Source organism: Lissotriton vulgaris, chromosome 5, assembly GCF_964263255.1.
Source record: "Lissotriton vulgaris chromosome 5, aLisVul1.2, whole genome shotgun sequence".
Taxonomy (NCBI): domain Eukaryota; kingdom Metazoa; phylum Chordata; class Amphibia; order Caudata; family Salamandridae; genus Lissotriton; species Lissotriton vulgaris.
The window spans coordinates 1,988,324,035-1,988,348,652 of NC_141693.1; the positions used below are offsets into that span (position 1 = coordinate 1,988,324,035).

The 24,618-nt window shown below is 47.2% G+C and overlaps 1 protein-coding gene across 1 annotated transcript in view; it reads left to right on the plus strand.

The window, feature by feature from the left end:
• Positions 1-18,722, plus strand: part of SURF6 (surfeit 6) — a 110,176-nt gene extending 91,454 nt beyond the window's left edge. Inside the window, exons 4-5 of the mRNA XM_086924736.1 lie at positions 2,466-2,551; positions 17,693-18,722. Coding sequence (XP_086780862.1) covers positions 2,466-2,551; positions 17,693-18,391 — 785 coding nt within the window. The 3' untranslated portion in view covers positions 18,392-18,722. The remainder of the gene's footprint in view (positions 1-2,465; positions 2,552-17,692) is intronic.
• The last annotated feature ends 5,896 nt before the right edge of the window (positions 18,723-24,618 follow it).

A 24,618-nucleotide genomic window follows, 5' to 3' on the forward strand; every position in this document is an offset into this window, starting at 1 on the left:
CAGTCGTGAAGTTAATGGGCATTTGGCATCATGTATCCACTCCTAACCCGTGCAAGACTGCATATGCATCCGTTCCAAGCATAGTTATGCAACAAGCGGTCACAAACCAACAGGAGTTAGGAGGATCTACTGCTTGTAACAACAAAAATACAAAAGGAGATAGAATGGTACATTTCAAAGAGTATAACATTAGAGAACCCGTTCAAAAACCCGACTCCAAAGGTGACCATCACAACAGATGCATCCCACAAGGGTTGGGGAGCACAGATGAGCAACCTGAAAGTACAAGGATAAGGGAATGAATCAGATGCTATAAAACCCTGAAAACTTTTCAGACATTCATAACAGGGAATATTGTCGTAATACAAACAGACAACACAACAACATTTCACCTGAACAAACAGGGCACCGAGCCGATTAACACTGAGCAAGCTATCACAGGAGATATGGAGCTTAGCAATACAAAGGAAAATCAATCTACAAACAATTGACCTGTCGGGGAAGGAGAACACAGAGGCGGACATATTAAGCAGACTTGAAAGCTCCTCACACAAATGGGAACTGGAACAAAAAACTCTGGAAAGGAACTTGAAGAACCAACAATCGACCTATTCACACCTTCAGTGAACCGGCTGTAGGATGTCATGTTTTATTCTAACACATTTAAATAGATAGATAAGTAAACTGTACAAACATTTCAAAATAAATTTCAGTAGTTAATGAAGTCCTTGTTTTGTAATTCTGTGTGAAAGATAACATTTTTAATAGAATGAATACAAATCATAACATTTTACTTGGTGCTGTGCAAATGATAAATGTTTGCAGAAACCCAATTCCTACAAATTATTGTTCATACACTAGATAGTTTTAGAAGTATAACTGCATGTTAGTGGGAATATTGTACGCCATTTTAATGTAAAATATGCTGTCTGTAAATGACAGTGCACTACCACCTCATACTTCAGTAAAATATTTTTTAAAAGTGAGTTTTAAAAGATGAACTGAGAAACATTCCTGGCCCCACCCTGATGGCAATGCTATTAGTGAATGTAATATAATGCACCGTACCTTAGGGCTGTAAGGCCTGCAGTAGGGTTAACTTACATGTATGGTGTCTGCAGGCATGGCACACAGGAGGTGTGTCATGTTGTGCCTTCACCTTTGTCTGCACCATGTCACGCAGCCTGCAATGGCAGTCTGCACAAGTGTGGTGAGGGGTCCCTTATGGTGGCACAATACATGCTGCAGAAAACAAGAAACCCTGTTTACGCAATGGTAGGCTAAAGGTGGCCAATCAAAATAGTACTAAGAGGGGTAGAGAACGAATGAGTAATTATCCTTATGATAATTTACTCATATTAATCTATTAGAAAGGCAGGTACTAATCATTCACACAGCAGTATTAGAAAATATACTCTAAAAAACAATTTTATGTTGGTTTGCAAAAAGGTTAAAATAATTTATTACCTCCCTGTATGGGTTACAATCTACAACATGATAAAAAACAGTAAAATTAAAAACCACCAAAGGTGGTGAAGTAATGATTATACAGTGGAACAAAACAGTCGACGCGGCGTTTCGGTGTATTTCTAATTTCTTCACACCTTCTTCAGGACTTTTGTAAACATATTCACTCAATATCTAAAAAGTTAAAAGATACATTTTACTATATGATTTCATATATATGCAAGAACCAACAACCTTACACTACTACTGCCTTGCTTATACAATACGACATATATTATTAAGTGTTTTTTTTATAAAAATCTACAACCCCTCGGGTGGTTGTTGTGATTGTTGTTCTTGCATATATATGAAATCATATAGTAAAATGTATCTTTTAACTTTTTAGATATTGAGTGAATATGTTTACAAAAGTCCTGAAGAAGGTGTGAAGAAATTAGAATTACACCGAAACGCCGCGTCTACTGTTTTGTTCCACTGTATAATCATTACTTCACCACCTTTGGTGGTTTTTAATTTTACTGTTTTTTATCATGTTGTAGATTGTAACCCATACAGGGAGGTAATAAATTGTTTTAACCTTTTTGCAAACCAACATAAAATTGTTTTTTAGAGTATATTTTCTAATACTGCTGTGTGAATGATTAGTACCTGCCTTTCTAATAGATTAATATGAGTAAATTATCATAAGGATAATTACTCATTCGTTCTCTACCCCTCTTAGTACTATTTTGATTGGCCACCTTAAGCCTACCATTGCGTAAACAGGGTTTCTTGTTTTCTGACACATAGACCCCCTTCCCTGTATAGACATCAGGGGTACCTCCTTTTGTTGTATTCTACAATACATGCTGCAACTCCGAGGGACCCTCTTTTGTGCCCATGCCCTAGGTACCAGGGGTATCATTTACTAGGGACTTGCAGGGGCATTGTCAATCCACAAACACCTTGTGATCCTGAAATACTTAATGGTTACATGCCACTATTGTCTTGTCTTCCAGGCAGAAGGATGGACACCAGCTCATTTTTTGCTGTCGACATCCTCCGCAAGAGGTTGCATGAGAGAATAGAGGAAGCACGGGGACAGGTATGCGTTTCCTTTAATTTATTTTCATGTGTTGCTGAAAATGCCGCAAGATGAAAGGGCACACATGTCCAGTTGTGGGTTGAAGACTTTGAAGGAACATAGGTTTCAACTGCATGTGAGCATAGCCATGGAGAACATGTGACACAGGTCCGGAGCTTGCCAGGGAAATTTACTTTGGATTTCAAACTAGGGTTGCACAAAGATTCACAACCTTTGGAAATGGAGACTCCAACTCTCCTCAAATATGGACTCCTCAACCCCGTTACCGGCTAACTGGCCTTTATCGATATTGGTTGAACACAGCATTCATCTCTATGGACTGATGTTTCTTACACCCTGCCAACTGGCCTACAGTAGCATGCCATGCTATTACAATTCACTCCCCATCGGAATTGTTAAACATCGGCCTGCAGACTTCTCGTATACTTCCTTTCACCTTTTGTGTCCTGTGTGATTGTTCTACAGTGTTGAACTTTGTTTTTTAGAAAAAGCTAGCTTACCCGTCGCGCGTTACTGCGATCTCAGAAGAAAGGAAATTTAAGGAAACTTGTTATGATAACATTCAATTTACATTGTGTCATTTTTATTGAAACTGATTAATTTTAATATGGAAAACATTTTAAAGTGTTTTTAATTCTGTTTATTTATTAGAGTGCTTGTGGATACACGGTATTTTTTGTTTTTCCGTCTGGTACGTACACAAATAAATTAGGTTTTCCGACGCGTGAGCTGGCCACATACAGTTGTCCATGTGAGAAGCACGGATTCTCCAAATGTAGTCCACACACTTGCAGCGATTGTCCTTGTGCTTTGTTGATGGTCATTGCAAAAGCGAGTCGCACTGGAAACTGTAAACGTTCAGTATTGGAAAGATTATGAGGGCCCTGGGAGCCGGGGGCTGATATTTAACAAATTATTATTATTATTATTATTATTATTATTTTTTTTTTTTTGCTAGAAACCTTCGCGGGAGTGTACTCAACAACTTCCCAAAGTTTCATGCCGATCGGATGAATGGTGTAGTAATGGATAAAGGACAAACAGACAGACATACATTCATTTTTATATATACAGAAGTGATGGAAACCGAGAACGAAGAGATAGCCAAGAAAGGAAGGGTGCAGCACCGGGTTGAGCTGGGTTGCATTTGGTTTTCCAGTCCGGCACTGAATGATCCCCTGCCCTACAGCACTCAGGATCTCAGTTCACATTATTCTAAATGCACCTCAAACACTGTAAATGACGGCAGCCTGGGAACCTGACCAATAAACACGGCCGTGCCTCCAGGCCATCTTTATTTACAAGTGTTTCCTGAAGCATTTGTGCCTCATGGGAATATATCTACGGACACCCAGAGGGCCACGTCCCACAGTTTGAAAACCTTTGCCCTAGACTCTGTGGTGAGGAACAGAAAGTGGCCCTTGGCTCAAGTCACAGGACATGCCTGTTCTACTCTCTGCTAACTGACATGGAGAGTAAACTCCTAGCGGTGTGAGCGTTCACCCAAAAGCGTATTGCAGAATCGGTGGGCTTGCTGTCAAGGTACATCTGATAGAGACTTCCAGCCGCAGATTCCTTACCTTAGAATAATCCCCAGGAGGCAGCCTGGATGCAGACATTTTTTGTGAGCAGTAACTCTGTGTGTTGGTAGGTGGCTTTGCTTGGCTCCATGTGACATCGTCGGTGCTGAAAGTGATATGAGCGGTACCTATATAGGCGCCACGCCAGCGTATTGACATTCTTTTTTTTTTTCTGTTCGCACGAGTCAGCACATACCCGGAGAAGAACTACTCAGTTTTTTTGACTGACCTTTAGTTGAGTTTTTGCAAGAATTTGTCTCCTGGTTCTTTGAGGATGTCAGCTAGGAAAGATGGTTTTGAGCCTTATGGTGCCTGTCACCGACAGGTGACACGCCCACATTTAGTGTGCCTCTGGTGCTTGGAGTGCGACAATGACTCCAAGATCTGCGCTGATTGCTGTGCTATGCACCCAAAGGCCTTGAGAGAGCAGTTCCTTAAGATATGTTTGACGCTCACGATCTCAGTTGAGAGGTAGGTCCCGAGATGAGTCCCTCTAAATACTTGTCCTCGCAGTTGAGGTCGTCGGAGGCAGAGCACTGCCTGGTTGAGCTGTGCGCTAGGAGAGCAGGAACCCAAGGGGTTATGCTCGACTCACCACGAAGCAGCCTCCATTAAGTAGAGGTCGGGGAGGGCAGGACAGCTGGGAGGCGGGAGCGGGAGTTGCCGCGGGGGCAGTAGCACATGGCATGCACAAGAACATCTGTGCCACAGTGACCAAATGTTTTCCATAACCTCTAGTGGTAATTTTACTCCTGTAGGGCAGTGTGCCTTTGGGCTGGTGCCAGGTTTTCAGTCCCATACTCCACACACCCCTCTTTCATCACATGTATACAACTGGACCTAACCATTCCTAGGAAACCCTAAAAGGCTGCGTTTTTCATGTCTGCTTCTTGGTTTTCTTAGCTTAGCTGCGAAAGGAAACCAAGACCCCCTAAAGCATAAATAATCTGAAAAAAGACTGAGTGCTTTTGCCTGAGTGATGGCAAGAACACAGCATGGTGTGTTAAAATGTGTTTCCGGTTTACAATAACCTGGGTGAGCGACCCATCACTAAGTATGGTGATTTCACAATCTGTTAACTTTTTGAGATCATGCACTTGTTTATGTAAAAAGATTGTTGATCCCAGGAGTATTTGTTAGCTGATAGTGAATAACTTTGCCATGCAACGAGACCCCCTAGCTCTCCCCAAAACCATACACACTCAGTCATTGCACTTGAACCATCTTTTGGCCCTCTGAAGGTTTGCACTGTGCAGAAAGGAATATGTTGAAGGAAGCAGGGTTTTATTTTGTTAAACGCTATGTTGGTGTTTTTGTGGATTCACTTATGGGCAGTTTTTTTATTTATACAGGTGGTGGATAGCAGCCTCTAACAGTGGAGTGGTGTGGCTCACTGGTTAGAGGCGGCAGACCCGTAAGCAGAGGACGGCCCGGGACCAGGGTTCGATTCCCGACGCGGCAGGGTCGTGGACCATGGTCAGCGGGCTCGATAATTCTCGCCTCGGTGCCTACTCCAGTCAGGGACCACACTCTGCAACTCTGGGCATTAGCTTGCCTCATCTTCACAACGGCCCCCCCAGACCGCCGGGGATGCTTGGTCGCACCTTAGGGATACCCATTAGGGACCATCTCTCAGGGTGAGCCAGGACGGGTTTCCCAGCGGTCGAAGCGCGGAGATACTCCTCCGGGAGTCGATTCCTAGCGCTATATAAACCTACAATTAAATTAATTAAATTATCACCAGAATTTTGACCCAGAGCAAGATTTATTTATTTTTGTGATTTTCTAGGGCATGACATGACCTATAGATATCGGCGCACTTCACAAAAAGCAGAACGTATCAATAACAAATGGAGAATATACAAGTAACATTAATGGTGGAGAGAAGACTAGGAAATATTGGGTAGAACAGTGTCAGAAGGAGGCGTGTAGGGGTATTCAGAACTAGGCAGGCTTGGTATTTGACAGTCCTGGTAGTCCGGATGATCATCTTTGTGCTTATATTTTTAAGTGTATTTATTTTGTTTAGTTTTTTATTTAGTTAAATTGAGCACTGGTTGTAGGGGACAACTCCTGTCCCAGTCCTGAGGCGGAAGCCGGGAGCTGGCGGTACTCTTACATTGCTTTTTAAAATTGTAATTCCTCTGTGTGGTGTCACGTATTTGTGTTTTTAAAGAGCACTCATACCTCCTTGCTATCCACGCTTGCAGCGCACAGCTGATCCTTATAGCTGTCGCGCCTTTCCTCGCTCGCACTAAGCAACCGCCATCAGTCCAGGCGTGCGCGCTGACTCCGCCCGCTTCTAGGCCACGCCCCCTTGCCTTGACTACTTAATCGCTGAATTGATAGCGGTTGACAGACAACTCCTGTCCCAGTCCTGAGGCGGAAGCCGGGAGCTGGCGGTACTCTTACATTGCTTTTTAGGTCTCGCCTGTCGATGCGCATGCGCATCGAGCAAGCGAGACTATGGGGGCTTATCCACTTTTTAACCAACTTGCAAGGAATCGTGGCGATTCCTTGCAGTGCCCGTGACTTTTAAGCTCAATGCGCATGCGCATTGAGCTTAAAAGCGCGTGCACATCAGTTCCCTCAGCCGCACTCCAGGCCCCCGCTCCGCCCCCTCCCCTGCCCGCCGTGTCGCATTTCTCCTCCCCCCTCCCCTTATCTGCCTTCCCTCCGTCTGTTCCCTCTCCCCGCTCCGCCCCCTCCCCTGCCCGCTGTGTCGCATTTCTCCTCCCCCCCCCCCCTCCCCTTATCTGCCTTCGCTCCGTCTGTTCCCTCTCCCCGCTCCGCCCCCTCCCCTGCCCACTCTCCCTTTCTATTCTCCTTTACCACTCCACTCTGGACTCCTTCATTTTGTGCTGTTTGACATATTTCTTCTCTCATCCAACTCTTCTGCGGGCTCCCCTCCTTCCCACTGTAGTTTGCAACAAATCCATCCTCCTTAAACCGTGTACACCATTTGCCTTTCACCCCTCCATTCCCTCTCCTGTAGCTCCCTTTAAATTCCCCCCTCCTTCCTTTTACTACCACTTTCCCTCTTTGTCACAAAAAAACCCTTTTATTCACTCGCTTTTCGTCTTTCTCCCCTCCTCTCCTCCTATTCTTTTCCCTTACCCTGTCTTTTCTCCCCCTTTTGTCTTTCGAATCCCACTCTCTCTCCCTCCCCTCACCCCCTCTCATTCCCCAACCCATTTCAGAGCTCAGTTCCGGAAGTGCCTCTTGGCAGCCGTGAGCTGCTGGGTAATTGCGCGTTTTGTAGCATTCCCAAAATGCATCTTTGACAGCTTGTCCAATGCTTCAATCTCTCCCCCAAACCTAGTGGGGCAAGTGCTTCGCTGCGCGCCGCAGCGGCGCTCCAGCGCGCCGGTAATGTTTCCAACCCACTGATATATCATAAGCGCCATGTGCTGTTTTGTGGCTGAATTTGTTTTTAAAAAGGGGAGCGGATATTAAACATCATACTGTATGTTAATGTCAAGTACGCCTGGATACACATTGAAGACTTTGCTCTGACTCCAGCGTGTGGGCTACGAGCTAATTAACCTTTTCCAACCATCCCTGTATTTTTTCTGGATGTCCACTTCTAGAATGTTAACGGCGGTGCACTGTTCCGTGTGTTGATTCGACTCTGCTGAGATAACACAGCCCCCTCCCCTGCCCGCCGTGTCGCATTTCTCCTCCCCCTCCCCTTCTCTCTCTTCTCTGACATGGTGTGCGGCCCAAACTGAAGTAGTGTAAACCCCGGCGCACAATAGCCAACACCCTCACTCACCCTCAACCCCTCACCCTCATTCACCCTCAACCACTCACCCTCACCCTCACTCACCCTCACCCTCACTCACCCTCAACCCCTCACCCTCAATCCCTCACCCCCTCACTCACCCTCACCCACCCTCAACCCTTCACCCTCACTCACCCTCACCCACCCTCACTCACCCTCACTCACCCTCACTCACCCTCACTCACCCTCACTCACCCTCACCCACCCTCACCCTCACTCACCCTCACTCACCCTCAACCCCTCACCCTCAACCCCTCACCCTCACTCACCCTCAACCCCTCACCCTCACCCTCACTCTCAACCCCTCACCCTCAACCCCTCACTCACCCTCAACCCCTCACTCACCCTCACTCACCCTCACTCACCCTCACTCACCCTCAACCCCTCAGCCTCACCCTCACTCTCACTCACCCTCACTCACCCTCAACCTCACCCACCCTCAACCTCACCCTCACTCACCCTCACCCTCACTCACCCTCACCCTCACTCACCCTCAACCCTCACCCTCACTCACCCTCAACTCCTCACCCTCACTCACCCTCACCCTCAACCCCTCACCCTCGACCCCTCCCCCTCAACCACTCACTCACCCTCACTCACCCTCACTCACCCTCACTCACCCTCACTCACCCTCACTCACCCTCACTCACCCTCACTCACCCTCACTCACCCTCACTCACCCTCACTCACCCTCACTCACCCTCACTCACCCTCACTCACCCTCACTCACCCTCACTCACCCTCACTCACCCTCACTCACCCTCACTCACCCTCACTCACCCTCACTCACCCTCACTCACCCTCACTCACCCACCCTCACCCTCACTCACCCACCCTCACTCACTCACCCTCACTCACTCACCCTCACTCACCCTCACTCACTCACCCTCACTCACCCTCACTCACCCTCACTCACCCTCACTCACCCTCACTCACCCTCACTCACCCTCAACCCCTCACCCTCACAACACATATTGTGTTACAATAGGTGTCACATTTGCGAAAGATAAAAATATTGGCATTGTAAATAACAAAGCCATTAATTCGCTATTTTCAAAACAAGCACATAAATAACAAATGTCTCCTTTACAATACCAATAGCTCAAACTTTCCTAATGCGAGATCTATTGCATTGCTGTGCTTCTCTCCCCTGCTGCACTCTCCTGCTCTCTAGAGATGTGGCCTAACGACCAGAGCTGCCATCTAAGTCACGTAAATACAAAACATGTTGCATTCCAAATGCTATAGGTGTCACATTCGCGAAAGTTATAACTATTGGCATTGTAAATGACAAAGCCATCAATTTAGCAATTTTAAAAACCAACAAATAAATAAAATATGTCATTTACAAGACCAATAACTTAACAATAACAAGCCCCCTTCTAGGCCACGCCCCCTTGCCTTGACTACTTAATCGCTGATTTGATAGCGGTTGACAGACAATTCCTGCCCCAGTCCTGAGGCGGAAGCCGGGAGCTGGCGGTACTCTTACATTGCTTTTTAAAATTGTAATTCCTCTGTGTGGTGTCACGTATTTGTGTTTTTAAAGAGCACTCATACCTCCTTGCTATCCACGCTTGCAGCGCACAGCTGATCCTCATAGCTGTCGCGCCTTTCCTCGCTCGCACTACGCGGCCGCCATCAGTCCAGGCGTGTGCGCTGACTCCGCCCCTTCTAGGCCACGCCTCCTTGCCTTGACTACTTAATCGCTGATTTGATAGCGGTTGACAGACAACTCCTGTCCCAGTCCTGAGGCGGAAGCCGGGAGCTGGCGGTACTCTTACATTGACCCCTCTCTGCCTCTGCCTTGAGTGGTTCGCTCCCCTGTGTCTCTGCCGAGACTCGGTATCGTACATGCTGCTTTGATCATAACTGTGCCTTTGTTTATCTTTGTTCGCCTGATATTTAAATAGCGCTTGCCTGCCTGTACCATCTCCGCTCCGCAATTTGATTTTAGCGCGATATACCCCCGGCGCCCTGCTCTGGTGTGCTGCTCTGATTATAAGTGTACCATTGTTTACTCTTGTTTGCCTGATATTTAAATAGCGCTTGCCTGCCTGTACCATCTCTGCTCCGCAATTTGATTTTAGCGCGATATACCCCCGGCGCCCTGCTCTGCTCCCCCCTCCATTTTGTCCCTGTTGTTGTTGTTGTGCTTGCTGAGCCCGCCCCGCCTCCCAGCTGAACAGCCCTCCCACTACCTATTTACGGCGCCCCTGGTCCTCGCAGCGCTGTGACCCCTCTCTGCCTCTGCCTTGAGTGGTTCGCTCCCCTGTGTCTCTGCCGAGACTCGGTATCGTACATGCTGCTTTGATCATAACTGTGCCTTTGTTTATCTTTGTTCGCCTGATATTTAAATAGCGCTTGCCTGCCTGTACCATCTCCGCTCCGCAATTTGATTTTAGCGCGATATACCCCCGGCGCCCTGCTCTGGTGTGCTGCTCTGATTATAAGTGTACCATTGTTTACTCTTGTTTGCCTGATATTTAAATAGCGCTTGCCTGCCTGTACCATCTCTGCTCCGCAATTTGATTTTAGCGCGATATACCCCCGGCGCCCTGCTCTGCTCCCCCCTCCATTTTGTCCCTGTTGTTGTTGTTGTGCTTGCTGAGCCCGCCCCGCCTCCCAGCTGAACAGCCCTCGCCCCTCCCCCTCCACTATCCATATATGACAGTAGTTCCCGCGCGCAGCGTTCACGCGCAGCGACCGCGCCCAATCCGCGCCGAAGGTGCGCCAAAGGTAAGCCCGTCTACGCCCGTCCGCGCCTGGACCGCGCCCAGCGCCAGACCCCCTGCCCCTCGCGCTGTCCAGCCCCCCCGCACTACCTACGATGCCGCCACCCTCCTAGCCCTTAACCCTGGTCGCGCCCCCAACTGCGTCCAAGCCGCTCCTGGATGCACCCATGGACCGTTCTCCTGCCTCTCCTGCAAATTTAGCGGCACCGACAACATCTCCGCTACGACCACACCACAGATTCCCGACCCCAACCACCTACAATGCATCCTTCTCAACACCCGCTCGGTCCACAGGCACGCCATTGACCTCTGGAACCTCCTAGACACCATCTCTCCTGACGTCGCCTTCCTAACGGAAACATGGATGAACGCTTCCTCCGCCCCTGACATCGCCATCGCTATCCCTGATGACTATAAGATCACACGCAAGGACCGCACCGTCCATACAGGAGGAGGAATCGCTATCGTCCATAAGAAATCCATCCGCATCTCTACCAGCTCCGACGCCAACCTCGCTAACTCCGAACACCTTCACTTCCAGATCCACATCGACCCCAAGACAACTCTCAGAGGCACCCTCCTCTACAGACCACCAGGACCCCGCGCTAAATTCAGTGAAGACATCACGGACTTCATCACCCCACACGCGCTCCCCTACAAAGACTACATCCTTCTGGGAGACCTCAACTTCCACCTTGAAAAGATCAACGACCGCAACACCACCACCCTCTTAGACAACCTCGCCAACCTCGGACTTAAACAACTGGTCACTTCCCCCACCCACATCGCAGGTCACACACTCGACCCCATCTTCACCTCCAGCAACCATGTCTCCTTCAGCCACACTACGGATCTCATCTGGACTGACCACAGCTGCGTTCACTTCACCTACAACAAACCGAAACCCATCATCCACCTCCAACCAACTCTACAAAGAAACTGGAACAAAATCACCACGGATCAGATCTCCACATCGCTCCTTCGAACCTCCCCAGCCCTCTCTTCTAACGCCAACGAAGCCGCCTCCAACCTCACCCTTTGGTTATCCAACACCGCCGACACCTTAGCACCACTGAAAAAACGTCAACACAAACTTGGCAACAAGAAGGCCTCATGGTTCAACGATGATCTCAAGAAGTCCAAGAAACTGTGCCGCTCCCTTGAAAAGGCCTGGAAAAAAGACCCATCCACCAGCAACAAGGACGCCTTCAAAAGCGCCACCCGTACTCACCACCAACTGATCCGAAAAGCCAAGAAAACAGCATTCAAGGATCGACTGGACAACAACGCCCACAACAGCAAGGAACTTTTCAACATCGTCAAGGAATTTTCCAACCCCTCGGCCAACTCCAACGACATCACCCCCTCTCAAACCCTCTGCGACTCCCTAGCCTCTTTTTTCCACAACAAGATTGCTGACATCCACAACAGCTTTGACAACCAACCCGGAAGCCAACCCACCCTACCATCTGCTGACCATCTTCCCCCCGTAAACACCCTTAACGCCTGGAACCCAATCTCCACTGAGGACACCATCCGCCTGATGAATTCCATCCACTCTGGATCCCCCACAGACCCATGCCCTCACCACATCTTCAACAAAGCAGACTCCGTCATAGCTCCGCACCTCCGAGACGTCATCAACTGCTCCTTCAACTCCGCGACCTTCCCAGAAATCTGGAAACACGCTGAACTCACCGCCCTTCTGAAAAAACCAACAGCGGACCCCACCGATCTCAAAAACTACCGCCCCATCTCGCTTCTTCCATTCCCGGCCTAAGTCATCGAGAAAGCCGTCAACAACCAGCTCGCCGCCTTCCTCGAAGCCAACAAATCACTCGACCCCTCACAATCTGGCTTCCGAGCCAAACACAGCACTGAGACCGCCCTCATCGCAGCAACAGACGACATTCGAACTCTACTGGACAATGGAGACACAGTCGCCCTCATCCTCCTCGACCTCTCTGCAGCCTTCGACACAGTCTGCCACAGCACCCTTTTACAACGCCTCAGAAACATCGGAATCCAAGGAAAAGCACTGGAATGGATCACCTCGTTCCTCACCGGAAGAACCCAGAGAGTCCGCCTCCCACCATTCAAGTCCGAGGCCTCTGAAATCATCTGCGGCGTACCTCAAGGATCCTCACTCAGTCCCACCCTCTTCAACGTATACATGAGCCCCCTCGCGGCCATCGCACGCCAACACAACCTCAACATCATCTCTTACGCGGACGACACTCAACTGATCCTTTCTCTCACCAAGGACCCCAACACCGCCAAAACTAACCTACACGAAGGAATGAAAGAAGTCGCCGAATGGATGAAACAAAGCCGTCTGAAACTGAATTCAGACAAAACAGAAGTCCTCATCTTAGGTACATCCCCCTCTGCATGGGACGACTCCTGGTGGCCGGAAGCCCTCGGAAAAGCACCCATCCCGACAGACCACGCACGGAACCTTGGCGTCATCCTGGATTCTTCACTCTCCATGAACAGACAAGTCAACGCCGTATCCTCTTCCTGCTTTAACATTCTTCGCATGCTCAGAAAAACATTTCGCTGGATCCCCTCCGAAACAAGGAAAACAGTCACCCACGCTCTAGTCACGAGCCGACTGGACTACGGAAACACCCTCTACGCAGGCACCACCGCTAAACTCCAGAAGAAACTACAACGAATCCAAAACGCCTCAGCCAGGCTCATACTAGACATCCCACGCAATGAACACATCTCTGGTCACCTTAAAGACCTCCACTGGCTACCCGTCAATAAGAGGATCACTTTCCGACTGCTTACCCACGCACACAAATCACTCTACGACATCGGACCAGATTGCCTCAACTCTCGACTGTCCTTCTACACCCCCTCCCGCCAACTTCGCTCTTCCAACCAAGCCTTCGCCACTGTACCTCGCATCAACAAGACCACCATGGGAGGCAGATCCTTTTCATACCTGGCTGCCAAAACATGGAACTCACTCCCCGCTTACCTTCGCCTCACCCAGAATCACCTAGCGTTCAGAAAGCAGCTTAAAACGTGGATATTTGACAAATAATCCTCCTCCCCTTCCTAAGCGCCTTGAAACCCTCTGGGTATGTAGTGCGCTATACAAATTTTATGACTTGACTTGACTTGACTTTTTAAAATTGTAATTCCTCTGTGTGGTGTCACGTATTTGTGTTTTTAAAGAGCACTCATACCTCCTTGCTATCCACGCTTGCAGCGCACAGCTGATCCTTATAGCTGTCGCGCCTTTCCTCGCTCGCACTAAGCAGACAGGCGTGCGCGCTGACTCCGCCCCCTTCTAGGCCACGCCCCCTTGCTCTCGCTAGAAATGTGCATGCACAGGAAGCGCAGCGGACGAGCGCAGCGGGAGCGCCTAAGGCAAGCTCGTCTGCGCCCGTCCGCGCCAAGACCGCGCCAGGCGCAGGAAACCCTGCCCAAACCTCCATGCCTATCAGGTACCTCCCTAGCGAACTCCACCTATTGCATGGTATCCACCACTGCCCTTGCAAACTGGACTTGTTAAATGTCTCCGGGCCAGTCTGTTGCAAGCACTGCCGCTGGTCCCTTGCTAGCAATCCAACCCCCTCCTCCTTCCCCTTACCCCAAACCAAGGACGCCATGCCGCTCTTCAAAGGTGGTTTGATAAATGCCCGATCTATGTGCAAACATAGCCAGGATATACACGACCTCATCCTCGAATCGATCTGGACTGTCTTCTGATTACAGAAACCTGGCTAACGGAAGACAGCAACTCAGACATAGCCACTGCCCTTCCCCAGGGTTACTCCTTTCTTAGACAAGACAGACTGAAAGGTAGAGGAGGAGGCGTTGCAATTATTCTGAAAAACACCTTCTCCTGTCATACGTTTAGCTTAGACCCCTTAACTGACACAGAAGGCTTAGGTTTCTCTATCAAACTCAGCCAATCCTTCTCCTTCTCAGGTGGTTTGGTCTATCGTCCGCCCGGAAATGCCTCCAAATTTCTAGCCTCCCTGAGTGACTCTCTGGGACACTTCCTACTCCGTTACCCTCATTTTACCCTTCTTGGAGACTTTAATCTTCATCTTGAGTCTCCAACTGACCTACAAACTAATAGTTTTTTACAGACACTCGAAATTTTCAATCTTCAACAAAGTGTCATCTTGCCTACCCATTCACCTGGTCACACCCTCGATTGTGTTTGCACCAATCTCCCATCCCTAACTACCCTACCACCCCTCCCCCAGATATGGACTGATCATAGCCTGATCCCTTTCCATATTACTATCTCGCACCCTACCGTCAACAAAGCAATTTCTCTCCGTGACCAGTTTGTCAACTGGAAAATAGTCCAGGAAAACCTTACGCTTAACCCCATTCTCCAATCACATTCCCCCGTCCTATCTGGTAACATTGAATTGGACGCAGATCTATTCCATAATTGGATTTCTCACGAAATCAAAAATCGGAACCCCACTAATCGCCCCCGCAGAGATCTAAAAAATACGAAATATAACGCCCCTTGGTTCACACCTGCCTTAGCGACCGCTCACCTACTTTGCAGAAAAGCTGAGCGAAAATGGCGTAGAACATACGATAATGACGATCGTCTCGCCTATATCCAACAAAGAAAGAACTACCTTTCTAGCATCAAATCCGCTAAGAAAACCTCCTACGTCAATGCCATCAATCAAGCTAATCAGAAACAAAAAACCTTGTTCTCGATAGTAAAATCGTTTACCCAGCCCAAAGCACTCCAACCCGAAATCCCCCCATCCCAAGACCTCTGCTCTAAAATTTCAGACTATTTCGACGAAAAAATCACCTCCATCCAAATGAACTTCCCCCCTCCACAAACCCATCAAGGGCCCCCTATCCCCGACAAATATGAACCCCCTGTTGGGAGTCTCAAACATTTCACTCCTGTCACTCTAACCCAAACCAGAGAAGTCATTCTATCTTGTAAGTCCGGCTCCCCCTCTGACCCATGCCCTCCCAAGATTCTTCACCAACTCATTGACATTGTCAACCCTGTCATCAATGACATAGTCAACTTGTCACTTAGCACCGGATCTGTCCCTCGTATATGGAAAAGGGGCATAGTCAAACCGCTTATGAAGAAAGCTAACAAATCTCCGGAGGACCTGACCAATCTCCGCCCGATCACCCTTCTCCCTGCCTTGGGTAAAATGACAGAACAGCTGGTCTACAAAGAACTTAAGATCTACTTGGAAGCCCACAACATACTTCACCCCCAACAGTCTGGCTTCCGTCCTAAACACTCAACCGAGACCGCTCTGATCGAACTGTCAGATACCATAAAAACGCTGCAAGGCCAGAGGAAGAAGGGTATTCTCATACTTCTCGACCTCACAGCAGCGTTCAACACCATTTCCCACTCTATTCTTATCAACCGGCTGATGGACATAGGGATTTCTCATACGGCCCTATTATGGATAAAATCATTCCTCAGCGACAGATTCCAAACTGTCGCTCTTGGTCCTTTTCTGTCCAAAGAAAAAAAGGTCTCCTCCGGAGTACCCCAAGGGTCCATCCTAAGTCCCCTCCTTTTTAACATTTACCTTATCCCACTCCTTTCCCTGATTGAATCATACGGCATACTAGTAACCTCGTATGCCGATGATACGCAGTTGATTGTACCCCTTGAGGATAACTCAACCAAAGCTGAGCTTAATCTCAAAAACTGTTTAACTGCGGTCTTCCACTGGATGGACACTAACCATCTCAGATGTAACTCCAGCAAAACAGAGATTCTCCCCATCGGAAAGAACACCTCCTTCTGCCCAGCCCTCTGGGGGCCAGACAACTCTGTTGCCCCTCCGCAGACAGTAACAACAGCTAGAAACCTCGGTGTAACATTTGACTCGGACCTATCATTCGACCAGCACGCCAAGAATGTTGCCGGCAGATGCTTCGGCATAATAAAATCACTCAGAAAGTTTTTTGACTTTCTCCCCCTTGAGGCCAGAAAAACAGTAACAGTGGCCCTCATAATATCTCGCCTTGATTACTGTAACGGCCTCTTGGCAGGGACAAAAAAGTCCACACAAATCAAACTCCAAAGCGTCCTCCACACGGCTGCCCATCTGGTCCTGAAATTACCCCGCAAATCTTCTATCTCTGCAGCCCTAAAATCCCTGCATTGGCTCCCCCTCCACAAAAGAATTCTTTTCAAAATACTTACCATCGCCTTTCGGGCGTTCAACAAGACTGGTCCTAAATACCTTACCAAACGCTTCCCCCACTACAAACCGAGTCGTCCCCTCCGTTCTGCCCAAGACAATCTCATGTCTCCCGCCAGTTACAACTTGAAGACTAAAGGTGGGAAAACTTTAAATTCCCTGGCCATCAAAGCCTGGAACAGCATGCCCAAACACTTGAGACAACAGGTCCTTGAGAAACCTTTCAGGAAACTTCTCAAAACCTGGATCTTTAGCCTACCCGACGACTGGACTAAAGCTGCCATCTAGCCCTCCTTCCGCAAACATGACTGGGCCTTCAGGATTTTTCAGCGCCATGATGCTCCCTTCGGAGCGACCGCTGCGCTTTAGAAATACCCCCTCAAATATCAAATATCAAAGGGGAGGAAGAGATTCCAGAGGGTTTTTCAGGTGCAGTGTGGATAGCAAAGTGAACCTGCGATTAGGCTGAAGTCTAGATCTCCTTCCCATTAGCAGCAAGGGTTGCAATATCTGAACAACACAGACTGGAGATCTGGTGCTTTGATAGCCTCGGTAGAGGCAGCCTGTGTGCTTAAGGCGGTAGTAATGGTGGTTTGTTTCCCTCTGCCAGAACTCTATTTGTAGGAGCGAGGATGGGGCTGTGGGCTAGGAGGAGACGCCAATTACTGCTGTGATTTAGGCACCACTTGTAATCCCTGGGACAAAGGTGATAGCCAAGACCACTGGGGCTAGGGTGATGTCTGGCTGTCCTTGAACAGAGTTGCTTCCAGGCTGCATTGGTTTTTCTATGGTATTGTTACTTTGTGAGACTAGAATACTTTCAAATGTTCTCTTTTCCTTTACATTCCATCTAGGGCTCTTCAAAAGGACTGTCTCAAGAAGAGCGGGAAAAGAAACGTCAGCGCAGGAAGCAGGAGCGAGAACGAAAGAAAAGAAAGAGAAAGGAGATCAGGAAAAAGATGAAAGAAGAAGACGACGAGAAGGCCCAAGGTGCGGTGGGCGAGCCAGTGGTCCCAGATCAGAAGGCCACCACCCAAGTTACAGACACATCCACCATGGTCTTCAACAAGGTGGAAATCCCTGAAGATGCGGTGAGCAAAGGCCCCCAGCAGAAGAGGGAGAAGAAGAAAGAGAAGCTTAAGGGAAACCTAACTCCGCTGACTGGCAAGAACTACAAGCAGCTGCTGAGCCGGTTAGAGGCCAGGAAGAGCAAACTGGAAGAGCTGAAGGAAAAGGATGAAAAGAAAGCCCAGGTACTGGAAACCAAAATGAAATGGACAAATGTCCTATACAAGGCCGAAGGGGTCAAGATTAAGGACAATGAGGTCTTGCTGAAGGCGGCCTTAAAGCGGAAGGAGAAGCATAAGGTTCAGCGTAAGAAACAGTGGGAGAAGAGGACTGAGCACACAGAGTCCAAGATGCAAAAGCGGCAGGACAAGAGGCGGCGCAACATTCAGAAAAGGAATAAGGCCAAGGTGGAGAAGAAAAAGGAGCGGGCTCGCAAGAAGGGCCGGGTTCTGCCCGAAGACCTCAAGAAGGCCTCTCTCAAATGAACCAGATGTTTGCCTGTATGCACACAGGGTGCTCATCAGGGATCTGGCCTCTGCGTATAGACACTGATGCCTCTGTTAACAGTTGTGCCACCTCTTCCCAAGCTGAGGCCTGCTTTTGTTGGACCAGTTCTCCCCTGTTGCCAAAGATGGGCTTTCAATGAGCAGAGCTACGTAATGTAATTTGAAGAGGAGTTGAGGTGCTCATGTTTGTTCTAAACCATCAAATGCCTTGAAGATCGTCTAGTCCACGATTTTTTAAACCTATCACCCTGATATTGTTGGTGTTCCATCATGAGCAGAGTGATTCATTTTGTATAAAAGTTTCCACTTCCAACTTGCAGTTTGTCTATTTATTCAGTGCACATTTGCTCTCCATGTTCAAAGAGTGCTTAACATTTTGCGTTCCAGGTTCATGTGTAACCACTGTGGACCTTGAGATTCTGTTCAATGAATCTTTCTTTTATGTAGATTAACTTAGTGTTCACGGAGGGGAACTATGGGGATGGAGGGAGAAGGTAGAGAAATAGAAAATCAGTGAATTGGATGGAAAGAGTGGGAAGGAAGGAGCAGAAGAGGTTGATGGAAGGAAGAGAGGAGGGAAGAAAATAATTGTTTGCCTATTTTGGAGAACACGTTGTTTAAAATGTTTTAAAGATTCACTCCGCCTGTGTTATCTGCACAGAGAGATCTCAGTTCTCTATGAAATTATGTCTGTTTTGGAGACACTGGTTTGGAGCCATTCTGGACTTAGAACCAGTGCTTTGCGAACCATGTCATCAATGACGAAGCTGTAAAAACCAAGAGTGCCCTTTGTGAATAAAAGATGTATTCACATTGAAAACTGAACCTCATAATTAACAGAAACTAAAAATAAACTGAAACGCAAACATAGAAATAGCAAAAACAAAACGCTAACCGAATGTCACTAACATGGGTGCACTGTGTATTTGTGAGTTTATTTTATCACACTTTTGTTGTAACCACTTTTTACATCATTGCCGGACACATGCATCGCATTTTATTGTAACCACCTAGTGATATTTCCATGTATAGATGCCTGTTTATGCTTTGTTGCTTTAACATATGAAAAGACATAATTGACACAGGTATAAATTGTCCTGCGGTTGCCCATAAGATGAACTGATGAAACACTTGTTGTGTGGTGTTCTCACTTGATCTACAAATAGTGCAAAAGGTTATGTATGCAGGCTTTCTTGTGATCTTTATTAGATGTGTCAGGAGATGAGTAGAGAATGTACCCAGTTGACAAGGGCAACAATATGAAGAATTCAAAGTCTTATAATAGTCAATTAATGAGAACTTGTGTCCCGCCTCCTGATGCACTAATAAATTCCTCTGCGTAATTCCACCTTTACCAATAGCCATCAGCTGCAGCATTGGCCCTTGATCAGCCTTTCAATATTTGCTCTGTACAACATAGTGATGTCACTGACCATGTCATGAGTGATGTAATATGTGACGTCATCAGCAGTGCATTGCAAGCGCGCAAGTTATAGTGAGTCCAACTAACTATAACATGGGAATTTCAATGGTTTTATGTCAGTAAAATGTACAGCTAACTATAACTGGTGTGAAACCTATGGTTTTTTCAGTGAATTCAATCGGTTTTTTAAATGCTAATTCCTAACTATAACGGATGTGAAACCTATGGTTTTTTCAGTGAATTTCATAGGTTTTTTTAATGCTAATTCCTAACTATAACTGGTGTGAAACCTATGTTTCAGTGAATTTCAAAATGTTGTTAATAGCAAATGTCTATAGTTATAAAATGTAATATTTTTGAAAATGAATTAATCCTATATTTTATTTGTATTTAAAACAATTTTTTTATGTATATGTATATATATATATATTTTTTTACCCTGGAGCGCTTCCGGGGCGCACCCCGGTGAGCGCCCCGGAAAGCGTAGTCTTTTGAAGCGCCCCAGGGCGCGCTCCGTAGAGCGTCCCGTTAGCGCTATTGCCGCGAACGAAAACATCATTGTGACGTATCGCGTAGCCGCGTCCACGTGATACGCACGGCGTAAGCGCACCCGAAAGCAATTGAGCGAATACGATCGCGCAACGTAAACATGTGATGCGCTTACGCGACGCGTAAGGTCTTTGAAAGATACGCACTTGTGTGCGGAGCTTCATTAAGTGCAGAAAGGAAAACCGCTCTGCTTTTACATTGTTTGGGATCGGAAGGTCAAGAAGTTTTTGACCACCTTCCTGAGTTAGATGATAGCCTCAATGAATATGAAATTTGCTTAGCTCAGTTGGATAAACACTATTTACCCAAGGTGGGTACGATCCTTGATATATATCATTTTGGGCGCAGGGCACAGTTGGAAGATGAGCGTTGAAAATTCACATCCCTCAGAAAGTTGGCGTCTTCCTGTAAATTTGGTTCAACCTTAGATGAAAGGATACGTGATAAGTTCATGCTGGGTTGCAGCATTGAACGGGTCAGGGAAGAACTCTGGCAAAAGGATGAGCCAAATTTGTAGGATGTGATTGTAATTGCGAAGAAAATTGAGAACTTGTGTCCCGCCTCCTGATGCACTAATAAATTCCTCTGCGTAATTCCACCTTTACCAATAGCCATCAGCTGCAGCATTGGCCCTTGATCAGCCTTTCAATATTTGCTCTGTACAACATAGTGATGTCATGAGTGATGTCACTGACCATGTCATGAGTGATGTAATATGTGACGTCATCAGCAGTGCATTGCAAGCGCGCAAGTTATAGTGAGTCCAACTAACTATAACATGGGAATTTCAATGGTTTTATGTCAGTAAAATGTACAGCTAACTATAACTGGTGTGAAACCTATGGTTTTTTCAGTGAATTTAATCGGTTTTTTAAATGCTAATTCCTAACTATAACGGATGTGAAACCTATGGTTTTTTCAGTGAATTTCATAGGTTTTTTTAATGCTAATTCCTAACTATAACTGGTGTGAAACCTATGTTTCAGTGAATTTCAAAATGTTGTTAATAGCAAATGTCTATAGTTATAAAATGTAATATTTTTGAAAATGAATTAATCCTATATTTTATTTGTATTTAAAACAATTTTTTTATGTATATGTATATGTATATATATTTTTTTACCCTGGAGCGCTTCCGGGGCGCACCCCGGTGAGCGCCCCGGAAAGCGTAGTCTTTTGAAGCGCCCCAGGGCGCGCTCCGTAGAGCGTCCCGTTAGCGCTATTGCCGCGAACGAAAACATCATTGTGACGTATCGCGTAGCCGCGTCCACGTGATACGCACGGCGTAAGCGCACCCGGAAGCAATTGAGCGAATACGATCGCGCAACGTAAACATGTGATGCGCTTACGCGACGCGTAAGGTCTTTGAAAGATACGCACTTGTGTGCGGAGCTTCATTAAGTGCAGAAAGGAAAACCGCTCTGCTTTTACATTGTTTGGGATCGGAAGGTCAAGAAGTTTTTGACCACCTTCCTGAGTTAGATGATAGCCTCAATGAATATGAAATTTGCTTAGCTCAGTTGGATAAACACTATTTACCCAAGGTGGGTACGATCCTTGATATATATCATTTTGGGCGCAGGGCACAGTTGGAAGATGAGCGTTGACAATTCACATCCCTCAGAAAGTTGGCGTCTTCCTGTAAATTTGGCTCAACCTTAGATGAAAGGATACGTGATAAGTTCATGCTGGGTTGCAGCATTGAACGGGTCAGGTAAGAACTCTGGCAAAAGGATGAGCCAAATTTGTAGGATGTGATTGTAATTGCGAAGAAAATTGAACACTCTCTCAAATGTGTGGATATTATAAAGAAAAATGGGGAGTGTAAAGAGAAAGCCTCTGTTCAAATTGTCAGAACTGTTCCCCCTGTGAGTTCAAATCATAAAGAAGCTACAAGAAATAATGTTTCTAAAGAGCCTTTCAAGAAATTTGATTTCACGAATGTAAAATGTTTTCGTTGTGGCACAATGGGTCATTTTGCAAATGACAGAGCGTGTCCTGGTTGGAAGGGCATATGTACTAAATGCAAAAAGAAAGGACATTTCACAGTTATGTGCAAAGGAAATAATTACAAAGGTAGAGTTAATAAAGTGTTTTATGACGTTGATGACACATATGAATCTCAAGAAAATGTTGAATGTGGACAAATTAAAGTACAACTGGTGCAAAATGCGGAGGGCAAGAATTGTCCTTTGGATCAAATTTTAGTTGAGGGAAAACCCACTAAGGGGCAAGATGCCGGATGCAGCGACGTCCAAGTGAGCAGCAGCTGAGGTGCTCTCGCCGTGCTCGCTTCCCACTGCAGTTTCAGCGCGGAGTTACGCGGGCTATGCGGAGCTTTGCCGGAGTATTGTCGGAGTAACCCTTAACAATACTGTTCTGAGCCGGAGAGGTCCTAACAACATCTTTTCTTACCTGGGATGCGGCTGGATCTCTGGTGCAGCTTTCGGCGGTCACTGCAGCTAGTGTGGCTTTTTCCAGCCGATGCCTCGAGTCTGACTTGGAATGCTGAGCGGAGTACAGCGGAGCGGAGTGGCGAAAATTACCATCACACGGCTTCCAGGGGCTGGCGGTCTCTGTCTCGGCTTCATCAGGGAAGGAGCGCACGAAGCAGGATGGCTCCTAAGAACCCCACCTCCGGTACAGCACCCAAGACCCAGAAGCCGAAAACCAGAGCGGTCACGGCGGCATCTGTGGATTCTAAGCAGAATGAAGGCAGCATCAATCCTAATGAAGGTGATATTATGAGCTCTCAAAAGCAAAATTCAGTTGCAGACTCAGGCGCAAATTCTCTTCCAATTGAAGCTAACGAATCCGCTCCCGTACAGGCAGTACTGGTGGATTCTGGGACTTATAGGTCTGGCGCGATCCCCAAAATACCGGGGATGTTTAAGAAAAAGAACCAAAATTCAGAGAAAGGCAGCCAATCAACTGGTGACAATCTGATAATTGGTGACAATGTAAATATGCCCCAGATTATCGCATCCACTCAGATTTCTGTATCTCCGTGCGCAGGTAATGCCGGTAATCTGGGAAATGCTGCTGTTTCAAAGGAGAGATCAAAATTGCCTCCTGGAAAACCCTATCAAAGTCGGCCTTAACTTCAACAGTTCTTATCTCTCCTTCTCCAACCGCGCAAGAGCATCGAGAGGCGCTACCTGCTGGAACCAACATACAGGAGGCACCGACCCCGTCGGGGACGCAGATTCTATTGATTCGGCAGGCAACTTCTACTCCATGTCGGACTTATCTAATGCCCTGGAGTCAGAGAGCATAGATGGAGAATGGAGGGATGATGTGAGCGCTAATAGCATGAATAGCTCAACACATGAATTACGGAGCTCAGCGGATGAAGAGGATGGCAGACCAGACTGGGGGCAGAGGAAAATACAGTGCTCACAGCACAAGGTGATAATGTTGGCTCTCCACTAACCACGCCTGTAGACATTACAGTTGGGCCTCAGATTCCTGACGTCACGCTGGGAACATAATATCAGGTTATGCTCCAGCATCAGAGGAGACAAGAGCACTTAAGGTGCAGTCCGCAGGCTGCAAAACAACCTAAGGCGCGTGGCCAAATCTTGCAATGAAATGATCGCTAGAGTTGTGGAGGCTGAAGGCAGGATCTCGGCGATTGAAGATACTATGATTCAGCAAAAATCTCAGCTATCGTCTTTCGAAGGTCTAAGGGATGAGATTAACTGGAAGCTGGTTGACCTGGAAAACAGATCTAAGCGTAATAACCTACGAATTTTGGGCATACCCGAGGGGAGCGAGGGGGGGGAATGTCGGGCAATTTGTCAGTGAGCTTTTCTTGGAGGCCTTTCCGGAACTATCCCACTGGAAATGGGACGTGGAACTTCAAAGGGCCCACAGATTTCCCTTTCAAAAAAATACTAGACTTGATGCAAATGCTAAACCAAGAGCCATACTGATCTGTATAAACAACTTTCTGGCTAGAGAGGCTCTTTATGACCTGGCCAGACCGGTTCGAAAACGTAGGGGGAAAGGCCTAGAGTTTTTTCTTCGCCCGATTACTGCCATGCCTCTGTCCAACAGCGCTGGCAATTTTGCCAACTAATTCCACCTTTTCAGGCCAAGGGCGCCCAGGCTTTTCTCCTTAACCCTTCAAAATTGAAAGTAATTTATAAAGAGAGATCATACTTTCTAACATCTGAGGGGGCGGCTAAAGAGCTACTAGCCTCATTATGATCTTTACTCACGCTGTCTCTGG